Source organism: Paroedura picta, chromosome 16, assembly GCF_049243985.1.
Source record: "Paroedura picta isolate Pp20150507F chromosome 16, Ppicta_v3.0, whole genome shotgun sequence".
Classification (NCBI taxonomy): Eukaryota; Metazoa; Chordata; class Lepidosauria; order Squamata; family Gekkonidae; genus Paroedura; species Paroedura picta.
This window is the reverse complement of record NC_135384.1, coordinates 26,930,659-26,946,696: the sequence shown is the minus strand read 5'-3', so window position 1 is coordinate 26,946,696 and position 16,038 is coordinate 26,930,659. Positions and strand designations below refer to the sequence as shown.

The 16,038-nt window shown below is 49.1% G+C and overlaps 1 protein-coding gene across 1 annotated transcript in view; it reads left to right on the top strand.

Annotated features, from left to right (window-relative positions):
* RAPGEFL1 (Rap guanine nucleotide exchange factor like 1) overlaps positions 1 to 16,038 on the top strand; it is a 55,429-nt gene that overhangs the window by 27,766 nt on the left and 11,625 nt on the right. The window contains exons 5-13 of the mRNA XM_077314212.1: positions 35 to 147; positions 2,403 to 2,570; positions 3,331 to 3,428; positions 3,686 to 3,808; positions 4,242 to 4,420; positions 8,909 to 8,999; positions 11,614 to 11,664; positions 13,252 to 13,339; positions 15,259 to 15,323. Coding sequence (XP_077170327.1) covers positions 35 to 147; positions 2,403 to 2,570; positions 3,331 to 3,428; positions 3,686 to 3,808; positions 4,242 to 4,420; positions 8,909 to 8,999; positions 11,614 to 11,664; positions 13,252 to 13,339; positions 15,259 to 15,323 — 976 coding nt within the window. The remainder of the gene's footprint in view (positions 1 to 34; positions 148 to 2,402; positions 2,571 to 3,330; positions 3,429 to 3,685; positions 3,809 to 4,241; positions 4,421 to 8,908; positions 9,000 to 11,613; positions 11,665 to 13,251; positions 13,340 to 15,258; positions 15,324 to 16,038) is intronic.

Sequence of the window (16,038 nt, the reverse complement as noted above, 5' to 3'; positions counted from 1 at the left end):
CTTCTGACTTTTGCATCTTTCTGTCTGGCTTCAGGGTGACGGAGGAAAGCCAGCCCCCTAGTAAACAAGTCAAACCTCTTTTCCGGCATTTCCGGCGCATAGATTCTTGCCTTCAGACACGGGTCGCTTTCCGCGGGTCGGATGAGAGTAAGTATTAATGGGGCGAGTAATGGGGCAGGTGGATTTCCCACTGAGATTGCCTTTCAAGCATGCAAAGAGGGGAAAAGCTTTATTTTCTTTTTCAGATATATTCATCTGTAAATGCTCGATAAGAGAGATCCATAAGATGCTTGATAAGATAGATAAGAGAAGCCTCCAGAAACTGGAAATGAGATTTAATATTGGGAAGTATGAAATGACAGCTGTTAATTTTTTTAAAACGAGATATTTTAAGGCTCAGCTTGAGTTTGGGAGCAAGCAACACTTTACTTCCTAGCCCAGGGTCTGTAAGGCCCGGCCTTTTTGATTTAGTAAAGAAAAGGCACTTTGCCCCATCTTAGAAACATTTCAAACAAGATCTGGGGCTTTTCTTAGGAGATTTCCAATTAATCGCTAGTCAAGCTTCCTTGCAGAGGTACAGATGGTGGTGGAGAAGTAACCGCCTCCCTTGTTTGTAGAATTTGGCAAGCTGCTGGTGAGATGTAACTGCTTTCAAATTCACTGGAAAGGTTTACGTATCTTTGGAAGTCATCTTCCAACTGTGTGTCTGAGTGTAATTCTGAAACTCTGGCCAGCATCTCTGGTTCAGTTTCATTTTGGCACTAAATACATGCTTGAACAGTTGGACTGTAGCCCATTCCCTCCATGCAGGTAACACCACCGTTTGGTGCAGGTTTGGTGCAGGTAACACCACCGTTTGGTGCAGGTAACACCACCGTTAGCCATTTCATTCTGAGCCTACTGGTGCGGCAGAAGTCTGTTGCAATAAAAACTTTATGTGCTGTTTCTGGAAGACATACAGAGCTCAGCTTTAGAGGGCGTGTTACATGTTTGTAACATTCAGCCTACCCAGTTTCTGTTTTTTTGGTTTGTTTGTTTTGCTGCCAGGCATATTCCCTTGGAAGGCCTTAGGCGTTTGATCTGAGACCCAGATGGTATACTTCTAAGATAGCAGGCCCGATTTATCTTAAAGGTCATGGTGGAACAGAAGGATGGAAGCATGCCAGGTGTATGCTGTTTAAGGCCAGCATCTCGAATTGGGTTGGAAAAGCAGTCGTGAGCTTCCAGCTCTGATGGCGGAAGAGCCAACAGTGAGCAAATACTGAAATCAGAGTTCTGGCACTATATGCTCGCCATATTTTCCGTCTTCGTAGAAGTTGGGCAGCTGCATTTTTATGCCTTAGCTGAAGATTTCAAAAGGTCATCAAGGGCAGCCCCACGTAATATGCATTATAGTAGTCCAGCTCGAAAGGTTAGGTGCTCATGATGGTCACTAGCTGAATTGGTGATTGGAGTCTGCCTGCTTCTCAACAACTAGGAGTGATAAAAAGCACGCCTGTGATTGGACAAATAAAACGATGGCAGATGTGTCATCAGAAAAACTTACATATTTAATGCAAAGCAGATCAGTATCAGATTTTAATAGAAAATGGAGTCCAGGATTAGAATATAGAATCATAGAATCATAGAGTTGGAAGGGGCCATACAGGCCATCTAGTCCAACCCCCTGCTCAACGCAGGATTGATGAACTGGAATGGAAAGAATTCAAATTGGTTTATGCAGATTGTTTCTAAACGATAGAAATATAAACTCAAGGGGGAAAAATGAGTATTTTTGAAAAGGTATAAGGCATAATGCGGTTCAGCAGCTTAATGTTCATATGCATAGTTTTGTGAACAAAACAGGTCAAGCAAGCAAGCACTTTACTTCCTAGCCCAGGGTCTGTAATGTTCATATGCATAGTTTTGTAAACAAAACAGGTCAATTGAGCAAGCATCAATTTTATTCCTCGTAGCCTTTAGTCCATTGCAAGGAAGTACAAAACAGACACACAATATGCACAAAATTCCAGCGTAGTCAGAAGATTTTAAAAATTCACATTGAATTACCAATGAAACGTGTAGTAGTTTTCTCCTTTCTTGCCATGTTTTCTCCTTTGTTTGAATAAGTAAAATCTATTTTAAAAGAAAAATGCACTTCTGCCTCCCTGGCATAAAATTGGTATTCAGACTGGTATTCACCCTGGAAGCACGCCAAAGCTACAAACCTCACTGGCCCCATCCATGACTGAACCCCGTCCCACAAGGCGTGGCAACTGGCCATATTTCAGTGTGGTCTGAATTGCCTGCAGTCTCCCACCCTTGCCGAAGCCCTGGAGCCACTGGCGCTAGGGCCAGACCCCACTGGTGCTGTTTTGCGCCAGCCACAGATGTCAACCTTTGGGCTCTCTCTGTCTCCCTAGTCTTCTGCCGCGTCTACATGCCCGACCACTCCTACGTCACCATTCGCAGCCGGCTCTCGGCCTCCGTGCAGGACATCCTCGCCTCCGTGACGGAGAAGCTCCAGTATTCGGACGAGCAGCCCACGCGGGAAGAGGCCCTCATCTTGGTGGCCGTGGCATCGTCAGGAGGTAATGGGGATTTGGAAGCGACTGACAGGTTCCTGGTTTCGTTCTTGAAGTCCACAAACCACATAAGTATGAAGACCCCCTCCCCCCAATAGCAATCACTGTGTGAAAGCCCCCTAACCATACGGCTCCGTGCGGGCCCTGGAACCTGGGGGGCTGTAGCATGTTCTCCATGTGCCACTGGGATAAACCACCTCTGATTAAGAGCAGCAGAGTCTAACCTGGAGAAAGGGGTTGGAATCCTCATTTCTCCATCTGCAACCAGCCTCAGAAGGTTCTGGTGGGTAAAGCTTTTCCAGGATATCAAGTAGCAGGAATTATGTCAGCAGCTTTAATGCATGTGCAACTGGGCGGTAGCAGCTAGAGGCACAGGACCAGGGAACGCAGCTTGGCTTACTTACTTGAAACCAGAGAAAAGGAGCACGGAGCTAAGGCCTGGGGGAGCAGTAGCAACCCCATCAATTGCGATCCCTCTGAACGCAAGATATAAATATTGCGTGTGTGTTTTAAAAAGGTTATTGTTCTCGTAGAATTGCATGCTTTGTTGTATTAGATTGTATCTGCTCTTCAACCTTTTCTGGTTTACTCCTTGACCTACGAGATTCCAGATGTGTTCTGCCATAAGGAATGGGCAGATGCACGGTGGAAAGGGGCATTCGCTCCAGCTATTTCAAATAAGTTAAACTTTGAACCTGCCACCTGAAGTGCTGTTCCCACCTTTCCGAACAAGTCACTGAATGGTGACTGTCTCCTTCATCCCTAGAGAAATCCGTCCTGCAGCCAAATGAAGAGTGTGTTTTCACCACCCTAGGAATCAACAGCCATCTCTTTGCCTGCACCAAGGATACTTTTCCGTCACTGGTGAGTAAACCCTCCCTTACCCCACTGTGCTCATGTGTTGCTCACAGCTAGTCCTGAGCCAGCCAGTTGTGGGTTTTTCCAAACTGCTGTACTCATTCCTGTAGCCATCCACGCCCTTGGTATCGGCATAGCGTGGCTTTCCAGAAAGAATGTCCTTTTCTTCAGATCTCCTTAAAATACCCCCCACCTTTCTTTTCCTTCTGGTTCTAACACCTGATGGAATTTCCTCCACCCCGACCCCTTGGACTTCTACCCAGGTCCCTCTCCCCGATGAAATCCAGGTGTCGCCGGGCGACACGGAGATCCACCGGGTTGAAGCTGAGGACGTGGCGAATCACCTCACGGCCTTCCACTGGGAATTGTTCCGCTGCGTCCACGAGGTGAGAGATCCTCCGTGCATGGTGATTGGAAGGAAACAGTTCGCAAGATCTGTCTTCTTCCTGATATGGGAATTTGAAATTTTTTGCTGTTTAGGAAGAAGGGGAAAAACAGGGAACGAGGAAGAATTCTCTCTGACCCCCATGGAAGATATTTACCACTGAAAAATACGTGGGAGATCTATTTATTGATTTCCCAAGTGTCTTATCAAAACTTGATTCGCAGGACCTAAACTTGATGAAAATCCGCTCCCCTTTAAAGAGTTAATATCAGGTCGTGTGGCCGGGATTTTGATCAGAGACACACTAGGAAGGGAGAGGGCAGGTTAATCCTTAACCTCTGCACTTAACTGTGTGTATCTATTTCAAATTTATTTGTTTATGTATTTTAAAATATTTTTTTCCCACCCTCTTTGTCCCCCACCCTGGTGGGCAGTTGGAATTTGTGGACTACGTCTTCCACGGGGAACGCGGCCGGCGGGAGACGGCTAATCTGGAGCTGCTGCTGCAGCGTTGCAGCGAAGTCCAGCACTGGGTGGCCACCGAGGTGCTGCTGTGCGAGTCGCTGGGGAAGCGGGCCCACCTGCTCAAGAAGTTCATCAAGATCGCTGCGGTGTGAGTGTCCCGCCTTTCTTCCCCTTTCTGCTCCCAGTCAGGGCGGAGACAGACTGATCCAGAGTGAGAGGAGGGTGGAATGGAATCATGGAACCCTAGAGTGGGAAGGGGCCCTGCAGGCCATCTAGTCCAACCCCCTGCTCAGTGCAGGATCAGCCTCAAGCATCCAGGATAAGGATCTGTCCAGCCGCTGCTTGGAGACCCCCAGTGAGGGGGAGCTCCCCACCTCCTTAGGCAGCCCATCCCACTGCTGAACTGAACTCTCAGAATCCTAGAGTGGGAAGGGGCCATGCAGGCCATCTAGCCCAACCCCCTGCTCAGTGCAGGATCAGCCTCAAGCATCCAGGATAAGGATCTGTCCAGCCGTTGCTTGAAGACCCCCAGTGAGGGGGAGCTCCCCACCTCCTTAGGCAGCCCATCCCACTGCTGAACTGAACTCTCAGAATCCTAGAGTGGGAAGGGGCCATGCAGGCCATCTAGTCCCACCCCCTGCTCAGTGCAGGATCTGCCTCAAGGATCCAGAAGAAGGATCTGCCCAGCTGCTGCTTAAAGACTGCCAGTATTAGAATGTGAGGCTAGGACCTGAAGATATCTGTGTTCAAATTCTCTCTCTCTTTCTCTCTCTTATTTTCTCTTTGAGTGTTTACGCACGGGTTATTTGCCCTGAGTTCATTGCTGTATGGAACTGTGTTTCTTCCTCTCCTGGTATCCCACAGAACCATGGTGCATTCATGCACCCTTCAGGGTTATCTCTGGCTTCTGCCTGACCTTTCTCAAATCTGCTCTGCCCCAAAGTTTTGGGGGAAATTGTAGGAAAGTCTAGATGGCTGCTGTGTGGGTGGAAAAGTTTGAATTTTCCCATCTCTCCCCCGTCCTACAATTCTCACGATGCCTGTATACTCACCTTTCCCTTCCTCCATTATGGACTGATGATATTGTATCCCGCCATGAGCCGGGTTCCTGGGAAATAAATCCTGGGAAATAAATCAAATTACTACTAATAATAAAGTAGCTAGGATTAATGCCCCCCTTTGAGCTTTTTCCCCTAAGCTGAGAAAGGTGTTACAGCTAGCCTATTCTTCTTCCCAAGTAGGTTCACTTGTTTTCATCGGAGATTCCTGAAAATCTCCTCCCTTTCGAGTAGAGGTGAAGATATCTCCACCCCCCTGGTTCCCTTTGTGTTAGCCTCTTCAGGTGCTTGGGGAAGCAGGGCTGGCCAATGTGATTTGGGGGATTCCTGATCAGGATTGTGCGTGTGGCCACTTCAAAGCAGCCCCACGGGGTTGCTAATTAAGCCAGGTGAGTTAGAGGAAGGGATGGCATGCACTTCCCACTCATATGGCATCCTCCATCTTAACGTCCTCCCTCCTGCAGTTGCTATTAGCTTCATGCAGAGAAAGCACAAGTACAGCCAGAAACCTTGCAGAGCTGTCGCCTGTCTAAATTTGACAGCGCGATGGACAGGTCAGACCGCTCGTCAACTGGGTTGGGCTAGTTTTTGTGTGTGGAATTGATCAGGCAAATTAAAACACAGAGATCTGTTTTTCACTTTGCATAGTGGTGACTGGATCCCTTTGGGAACTGCGCTATATCCCTGGAAGCATTGATTTTTTTTTTTTTTTGGCCATAAAATCGCAGCAAATTTACGGCGATCCCACGAGGGGTCTTCATTGCAAGAGACGATTAGAGATTTTTTTGCCATTGCCTTCCTCTGCACAGCAGCTGGACATCATTGGTGGGCTCCCATCCAGAAACTGACCCTGTTTAGCTTCCAAGATCTGATGAGATCAGGGCTTCGTGCAGGTATTTGCATGGAGGCCGTGGGTGTCTCTGTGCCGTCTGAGAGACACAGGCCTTCCAGTCCTGCATTCAAGCATTTCAACTGGACCATAATGACAAGGCGATGTAAAAGAACAAGATACGTAGCGTCAAATGATATGCTTTGATTTTCAAAGAGCAGGTCGGTAATATATAATATGTAGCATTTCTCTTTTTTCTCCTAAATAAAACAATTATTTTAAAATAAAATCAACTAGATTTGAATTCAGGGGTTTGCCTAGAGTTGCCACCCTCCAGGCGTCACCTTGGACAAAATGGGTGCTTTGAAGGCTGGACTCTGTGGTGTTGTACCCCACTATGGTCCCTTCTCGGGCTCTGCCCCCCAAATCTCCCCATATTTCCCGAATTATAGCTGGCAGCCCTAGGTTTGCACCTTGTCCCAGGAGTTGTGGCTGCGTCTAAGTGTGATGCTGAAAAATGCAGGATTTAGCCTCCTACAAAATTTCATTTTCAGTTTTAAAGGTTTCTGCTGATGGTTGCAGAGCCTGAAGGTCCATGCAGATAAGGTGATAAAATTTCAGGAGGCCACATAGAGCAGCATTTCCAGCATGCGGCACATCAGCACACTCGCGGTATAAGCTGTGTAAATTTTCACACACAGTCTAAAACGGTTTTCAAATTAATTCTTCACTGGATTTATTGCCATATCTGGAAATTAAACAATATCTTGTGGCACAGAGTGGTAAGGTAGCAGACATGCAGTCTGAAAGCTCTGCCCATGAGGCTGGGAGTTCAATCCCAGCAGCCGGCTCAGGTTGATTCAGCCTTCCATCCTTCCGAGGTCAGTAAAATGAGTACCCAGCTTGCTGGGGGGGTAAACGGTAATGACTGGGGAAGGCACTGGCAAACCACCCTGTATTGATTCTGCCATGAAAACGCTAGAGGGCGTCACCCCAAGGGTCAAACATGACCCAGTGCTTGCACAGGGGATACCTTTACCTTTTTATACCTAACAGGTATGCAGTTTTATCGTTAATTGTTATATTGTTTAATTTCCAGATATGGCAGTAGATTCTGATGAAACCCCCATTTTGTACTGGACACTGTTCAATTGTGAAAATTCACTTTTGAGAACGAATGCTTCAATTCTCTAATTTACATTCTGGAACAGGAATGAGGCTCTTCTTGAGTCCTGCTAGTTCTATGTTTGATCTTTATTTTTGATTCTGCCATTCATTTTTCTGGCAATTTTTTTCTCCAGTGCTGCTTTATTGCCTACTTTCCCAAGTATTCCCAAAATCCTTTTTATATCTCTGCCATCATATCTCCCTGTCATTTTGTCCTGTAAGAAAGGAGAGTGAGAGAGGTACTGAGATTGGGAGGAGAAAGGAAGAAGGGCTTACCATGTAAAACCATTGGGGGTGGGGGGTAGGTGGGACTGGACTGGGATGGCCTTTGGCATCTTGCTCTGAGATTTAGCACCCTCCTCTACCCCGAGACGGAGCTTAAATGTTTAAACGCCCTGAAAATGCTGAGCCAGATCTTGGCAATCTAGTGCTCTGATTTATTTCCCCGGAGCATGCCTGAATTGCAGCAGCCACAGAAAGTGGGGCAGTGCTGAGGTTCGGGGATGACAGGTGTGCTAGGGAACTAGTTTTCTTAGCCAGTGCCTTGTCTGAATCTCCCCTGACATTGGCACTTTTGCAAAACAGGACAGTGAAACTTCGGCGGGCAGCTAGAACTGTGAAAAACGCTGCTGTTTAGAAATGCCCTTTGCTTGTTTTGCTCGGCCGCTTTGTCTGTCTCCCCAGCGTGGGTGGGCAGTCTCCGGCCTCCCCTCCCCTCGGCCCTCACAGCTGGCCAAGCCGCAGCCCATCACCCAGCCTGACTCTAAGGACTTGTGACAGCTGTGTTGCTGCTCCAACCTCTTTCTTGGCCTGCTTCTTTAAAACTGGGGCTGGGGGTGGGATATTGCTGGGGCAGAGTGGTGGTGGTTGAGCCAAGCCCTGAACTATGTTTGCAAGAGGGACTCAGTTTTCTGGCCTGGAGAAAGGCTCACCTGCCTTTGATTTAGTGTCCAAAGGAGATTTGGTTTCCTACGCAGAAGTGAAGAGGTCCATGCCTTTGTCTTTGAAGGGATGCCAGCCCTGCACAAGAAATTCCTGCTTTTTCTCTCTTTCCTTTTTTTGTTTTATGGTCCCACTCTTAATTGATGTACTGGTTAAGAGTGGCGGGGTTTGATTCCCTGCTTCTCCACGTGCAGCCAGCTCGGTGACCTTGGGCTCGTCACAGGCCTGATAGTGCTGTTCTCACAGAGGAGTAGCATCAGGGCTCTCTCAGCCCCACCTGCTTCACAGGGTGTCTGTTGTGGGGAGAGGAAAAGTGCCGTATTAGGGAATCCCATTGCAGAGTTTCCAATTATTTGGGGTGGAATGGAGGAGTCCTGTGACTTGAATACCTGAATGATAGCCAGAAATGTAACAACAGATGCAGCCCCCCCCTCACTGCTTCATCCTCTTGGGAAAAGCTGCACCTGCTGAATTTCTGTCTGCTACAGAGTTGGCAAAAGGTCCAGAGCCTCTGTTGGGGGAGGGGAAAGGGTGGAAGCCCTCACTGAGAGGCCAGGAGTGGTGAAATCTGCAGGGGCATCTAACGCCTGAGCTTTTTGCTGTTTCATTCCTCAGCAGCCCCCTGTTTGTCTCCCTGCAGGTGCAAGCAGAATCAAGACATGTTGACGTTCTACGCCGTGGTGATAGGACTGAACAATGCACCTGTCAGCCGGTTGCGTCTCACCTGGGAGGTAGGAAGATGCCTGTGTTGGTCAAAGAAGGGCCAGTTTGGTGTGCAATCCCCATCAGTCCAGATTCTGCAACTAGGAAGTTTCAATTCTGCAACCAGAGGCCTCCCTCTCTATTTCATTTACAGCCGAGCCAGGGAATCGCCAAGAGTCATATTCCACTGAACAGCTGACGGCATCATTAACCCCCAATCTCAGTTTCATGCTTTTTCTCTTAATGATTTCTGTATTTATGGGGAGAGAAGGGTATCAGACCTCTCTCTGTATCCTTTAAGAACTTTAAAAAGTAAGCGTGTGAGAGAAAAACAGACATTCTCAGAATCCGGGCCGGACTGGCGGCTCTCAGACCTGCCCGAGAGAATGCAAAAGTTGTGTGTGACTTGGATCAAACTCTCCAGCTCCCCTTCACACATACGCACGTGCCTGTGATCCTCTTCCTTTCGCCGTATATTTTTACAGCTTGTCTGCAGCAGGCGCCTTTCCCGTTGGCCGGGAGATGTGGGTGCACAAGTCCCGTCCAAGCTCCCTCCCCCGGCTTTGTTCTGCCTCGCCCTACAATTCCACATAATCTCCGGTATCAAACTGGGTCATCTGTGAGCCGGGAAATAAACAAGGTGGTTTCTTGCTTCTGGAGGGAGCGTGATTCTGTCTTGAGGGGGCGACCGTGCGGATGGATGCGTAGAAAAAGTCGTGGCAGAAAGCCTTGCCTCTTGTATTCGGTGCAGTGGGACGGCGGCTTTTTCAGCTCTTTTTCAGATCTTTTCAGCCCCGGCACCTGCTGCATTTTCAGGCTTGGGGCCAGCACAAGAGGACCCCCCCCCCCACCTTCCTTGCATCCCAGCACAAACTCATATATTGTCAGATGGCAGCCCAAGTGGCCAGCTTTCTTCTGGGCATGGTTACGGGAACTGATCCTTCCTTTATCCACCCAATTGTGTGTTTTGCAGATGTCAGTGACTCTTCCTCCTGAGAAGGCAACTTCAGGGGATGGCCCCAGCCTCTCTGCCCTGTTGGTGGCCCGTCAGTGGAACCGGTTGGCCACTGTGTGAGACAGGAGGCTGGACTAGATGGACCCCTGGTCTGACCCAGCAGGGCTCTTCTGATGGTCTTTTGAAGACCCTGGCCTCCCTGCCCTGTTGCTGGCCCTCCAGAGGAACTGGCTGACCACTGTGTAAGGCGGGATGCTGGACAGGATAGACCCCCGGTCTGATCCAGCAGGTCTCTTCCGATGCGCTTTTAAATACATTTGTTCTCCCACCTTACCAGCTGCTAAACAGTAGCTCCGTTGAATTCATATCTTCTTTCTTAATATTTTGCCGTTCCGTCGTATTGCTTTCTACCCTTTCCCAAGGCGATCGGGCACTCTTGTTTTTGTAAGTGCAGAGACAGTCGAGAAACGTTTTCTTGCAAACCACCCTTTGGGGGTGGTTTCCTTTTCCCTGAGTTGAACCCGCCACTCCCTTGAGTGTTGAGGGCAGCCCTTGTCATCGGGCAGGTCCTTGCGTAAGAGCTGCCAACACCTAGGCTGACTCATGGCATCAGGCAAGTGCTCCTTGACATGTTTTCCTGGGTCGGCATCGTCCCGACCACTACAGGTCAGCAAGGATGCAACCCTGAGAGTCTTGCTACCAGAGTGGCTTTGTGTTCTCCAATGGCATACAGTGCGTAAACATGCCCTGTGCCAGATCTGTGTATTCATCACCTCTCTGTCCCCATAATCTCAGGGGTTGCCAAATTGTGCCAAATCTCAGGGGTTGCCCTGGCAGGGGCTCATGGGAATTGTAGTCCAGGGACATCTGGAGGGCCGCAGTTTGACTACCCCTGCTCTAGATGAACTGCCAAGTGGCAGGGGCTCATGGGAATTGTAGTCCAGGGACATCTGGAGAGCCACACTTTGGCTACCCTTGCTCTAGATGAACCCTTGCTCTAGATCAGGGGTAGTCAAACTGTGGCCCTCCAGATGTCCATGGACTACAATTCCCAGGAGCCCCTGCCAGCGTTCAGGGGTAGTCAAACTGCGGCCCTCCAGATGTCCATGGACTACAATTCCCAGGAGCCCCTGCCAGCGTTCAGGGGTAGTCAAACTGCGGCCCTCCAGATGTCCATGGACTACAATTCCCAGGAGCCCCTGCCAGCAAACGCTGGCAGGGGCTCCTGGAAATTGTAGTCCATGGACATCTGGAGGGCCACAGTTTGACTACCCCTGCTCTAAATGAACTACCAGGTGGCAGGGGCTCATGGGAATTGTAGTCCATGGACATCTGGAGGGCTGCAGTTTGACTACCCCTGCTCTAGATGAACTGCCAGGTGGCAGGGGCTCATGGGAATTGTAGTCCATGGACATCTGGAGGGCCGCAGTTTGACTACCCCTGCTCTAGATGAACTGCCTGGTGGCAGGGGCTCATGGGAATTGTAGTCCAGGGACATCTGGAGAGCCACCCTTTGGCCACCCTTGCTCTAGATGAACTCTCCCAACCCTAATTCTCTGGATGCCCGGGCAAGGCTGACAGGACCTCCATCCTGAGCTGGGGCTCTTAAAAAAAAAACATTCCTCGTCACCTTTCGAACCTTTCCCCCCTCTGTTGCTGATTTTAGTTTGTTTTGCTTGGTGTTTCAGAAGCTTCCCGGCAAGTTTAAGAACCTGTTCCGGAAATTTGAGAATCTCACGGTGAGCCCCTGAAACAGAGACGGCGACCCCCGAGGGGGAATGGCGTATAAATCAAGCAATAAATAAATAAATAAGTAAAACGTTGTGGGTAAGAACACAAGAGATGAGCTGGAAACCCCCCTGTTTCCGTAACAGCTGAGCCATGACCACCTCCCTTAGGGGAAAAAAATTCCCCTCTGGGTCCCAGGCTAACACATTTACAGGAAAGCGAGTCAAAGAGAAGAGGAAGAAGCAACCTCTCATAGGAATCCATACCTGCTCCCTTTCATTGAACAGATAGACCTAGCAAGGGCTGCTTTTTTGAGCAGGAGAATATTCACGGTGAGTTCAAATCCTGCCAATGAGCATAATCTGCATTTACGGAACCCTAGAGAAGTTTCTGGTATTTGCTAGTAGGCTTCTGTATCCCACAGGTCTCTTTTCTGGAAGAACCATGAGGCAGGTAAGCCACTCGCCTCCTGGAGTTTCCATAAAAGGGAATTTTGGGTCTTCGCTGCTCCCCTACATCAAGCGGACCTATCTCAGGCTGGCTTTAGAGAAGCCTTTGGATAACCACAGGATTACCAAGCGGGCAATGAAAAGCTCGCAGAATTACAGTCCAAATAGAAGAGATCAGTTCCCCTGGGGAAAAATGCCTGCTTTGGAAGGGGGACACTGTGGCCTTGTACCCAATTAGGATCTTTTCCCTCCCCAAACCCTCTTTCTCAGGCTCCACCTCCCAAATCTCCAGGGATTTCACAATCCAAGAGCTGGCAGCCACAGTTAGAGCTGTTTTCGCAGAGCAGTTTTCTTAGAACTCTCTCAGCCCCACCGACCTCAAAGGGTGCCTGTTTTGGGGAGAGGAAGGGAAGGCGCCTGTCAGCCGCTTTGAGACTCCTTCGAGGAGTGAAAAGCAGGATGTGAAAAAGCCAGCTCTTCTTCTGAACCACCTTTTTGCTGTTTTGCAAGCACTGTGATAGGGTAAGTGGGATGTTTGCGAAGAATTAAGGAACAGGAGCATGCTCTGTAAATACCAAGCCATGTAATTTACACACACACACACACACACACACACAGACACCGCCCTGAGGATGATGCATGGCTTTTTGCCCTTTGGTGCACTCAGTTTCAGATATAACACACCCACGCTCCACAAGGAATGCCACGCTTCCAAGGGGGACCTTGGCATCTCCCAGAATTCCAGCTCATCTCCAGACTACAGAGATCAGTTCCCGTGGAGGAAAGGGCTGCGTTGGCAGGATGGGATCTGGGGCACCGTACCCCACAGAGGCCCTCTTCTGGTGTCCTAGGGCAGGGGTAGTCAACCTGCGGTCCTCCAGATGTTCGTGGACTACAATTCCCATGAGCCCCTGCCAGCAAACGCTGGCAGGGGCTCATGGGAATTGTAGTCCACGAACATCTGGAGGACCACAGGTTGACTACCCCTGACCTAGGATACTGAAAAGCAGGGTATAAAAACCAACCTTCTTCACCTCACCTCCCCCCCCCCTCACTAGTGGCAACCTTAACCCCCCCCCCATGTGCTGCTAGTGCTTTAAAAACTTCATTTCTCTTCTCCAGCAAGCTGACCTTTCCTTCCTCTTGCAGGACCCCTGTCGGAATCATAAGAGCTACAGAGAAGTGCTTTCAAGGATGAAGCCCCCGGTCATCCCTTTTGTGCCCCTCATCCTGAAAGGTGAGCCAGCCCTGATGTGGACCTGGTGTTGCTTCCAGGCACCCCGTCCTTGTGCACTCTGAACTGGGAGAGCTGAGAGAGGTCCATTTACGCTTTTGCAGCGGTGTCCAAGTGGTGAGACCAAACACAAAAGCCAGGATTGTGAAGGTGGGATGGATTTGAACGGGGCGGGGTGGGGATCATTCAAAATAATATTGTCTTGTGTGGAAAATCCAGCTCCTGGCATGGTATCGCTCTGGGCAAGTGAGAGAGGTGAATTTTTAAAACCAGTCTGATGTGCGTTCCTCGTCCTTCCTGCAGCCCTGCAGCAGCCAGCTGTGCTGTTGTCATGAGAACAACAGCCCAAAAAAGAATCCCAGCGTTTGCCTACCTTGCGTTATGTACTGCTGCAGGGGGAGTCTCGGGGATATTCTGGGTTTTCCTCCCACTCCAGACGCAGCAGTGATAGAGGCCTAACAGACCTAGCCCTGGGTGAGATGAGTATGTTCCTTAGAAGGCCATGCACATGTTCACCCTCCCTGACGGGATTTTGTGTGCGCAGGACTATGTGCATGCAGGGTGATTTCAAAGCGCCGTGCCATTGGCTAGGGCCCCGAACTCTTACTAAACATAATCCCTTCCCTACGCGGCATTCATCGTAATGAAGGGATTTTGCTTGCTGGTAATAAAAAGAAAGGGTTTGCCCCAGAGTGTTTTTCCCTCACCAAGGAATAACCCCAATGATTCAGCCTCTGGGATTACAGGAGAAGGCTTACAGGCCAAAGGCTACAGTTACTGGCCAGGAACCTTTCTTAGGAGAAACCCATTAAGATAGGTAGCCGCGTTTGTCTGTAGCAGTAAGAAAAGAGCAAGAGAACATGAAAGACTAACAACATTTGTGGCAGGGGAGGAGCTGTCATGAGTCACATGACTCATGGAATTGTGGCAGGGGAGAAGCTTTTATTAGTCACATGACTCATGGAATTTGTGGCCCAGGGAGGAGCTTTCATTAGTCACATGACTCATGGAATTTGTGGCCCAGGGAGGAGCTTTCATTAGTCACATGACTCATGGAATCTGTGGCAGGGGAGGAGCTTTCATGAGTCACATGACTCATGGAATCTGTGGCAGGGGAGGAGCTTTCATGAGTCACATGACTCATGGAATCTGTGGCAGGGGAGGAGCTTTCATTAGTCACATGACTCATGGAATTTGTGGCCCAGGGAGGAGCTTTCATTAGTCACATGACTCATGGAATTTGTGGCCCAGGGAGGAGCTGTCATGAGTCACATGACTCATGGAATTGTGGCAGGGGAGAAGCTTTTATTAGTCACATGACTCATGGAATTTGTGGCCCAGGGAGGAGCTTTCATTAGTCACATGACTCATGGAATTTGTGGCCCAGGGAGGAGCTTTCATTAGTCACATGACTCATGGAATCTGTGGCAGGGGAGGAGCTTTCATGAGTCACATGACTCATGGAATCTGTGGCAGGGGAGGAGCTTTCATGAGTCACATGACTCATGGAATCTGTGGCAGGGGAGGAGCTTTCATTAGTCACATGACTCATGGAATTTGTGGCCCAGGGAGGAGCTTTCATGAGTCACATGACTCATGGAATCTGTGGCAGGGGAGGAGCTTTCATTAGTCACATGACTCATGGAATCTGTGGCAGGGGAGGAGCTTTCATTAGTCACATGACTCATGGAATTTGTGGCCCAGGGAGGAGCTTTCATGAGTCACATGACTCATGGATTCTGTGGCAGGGGAGGAGTTTTCGTGAGCCATGTGACTCATGAAAACTCCTACCCTGCCACTAATTTTGTTCTCCTTCAAGGCGCTGCTAAACTCCTGCTCTTTTCTTACTGCTAGTAGACATTCGGTGCTGTTGGCCTTCCAGTCCTTCTCTCTCGCCTAATTTTTGTTTTCTTAATTCTTAGACCTGACTTTTTTGCATGAAGCCAGCAAAACCTTGGTGGATGGATTGGTCAATATAGAGAAGCTGGTAAGAAGATCATTTTTTTTAACAGAAACAAAACACCCTGACCCCGACCCCCCCACAGTATGCTCTGTTGTTGGTAGGAAGCATGGATATCCCTCACTTCTTCAACCTCTACCATGGGTATAAGGACATCATAACATTGGTTGGTTTTTCTACCCCGCTTTTCACTGCCCCTAGGAGTCTCAGTGTGGTTTACGATTGCCTTCCCGTCCTGGCTTGGCAGAAGGGAACTGTCATAAGAGTCAGCTTGGTGTGGTGGTTTGGTGTGGTCAACACTAACTTGGGGATCTGGGTTTGATTCCTCGCTCCCCCTCCACATGAGGCTTGCTGGAGGACCCTGAGCCAGTGACAGTTCTCTCCGAGCTCTCTTAGTCCTACCTGCCTCCCAAGGTGCCTGTGATGGGGAAAGGAAGGGAAGGCGATTGTGAGTCCTTTTGAGACTCCTGAAGGTAGAGAAAAGCAAGGAGCAAAACCCCCCCAGCTTCTTCAGAAGCAAAACCAAATGAGCGGGAACTGAAATTGGGGGGCTCGTTTTCCATGCTGAAAGATGAGACGCAGATTGTGTTCATCTTTTATTCTGTCCCTCTTGAAAGTTTCTGTGCAGCCTCAAAAGGGCTCCTCGCTTTCAGAATCCGCTTTCAGAATCCGGTTCGAAAGTTTCATCGTCACTGATGGCAGAACCACCCTGATGTGATCAGAATACTTAAGATTTGCTCAT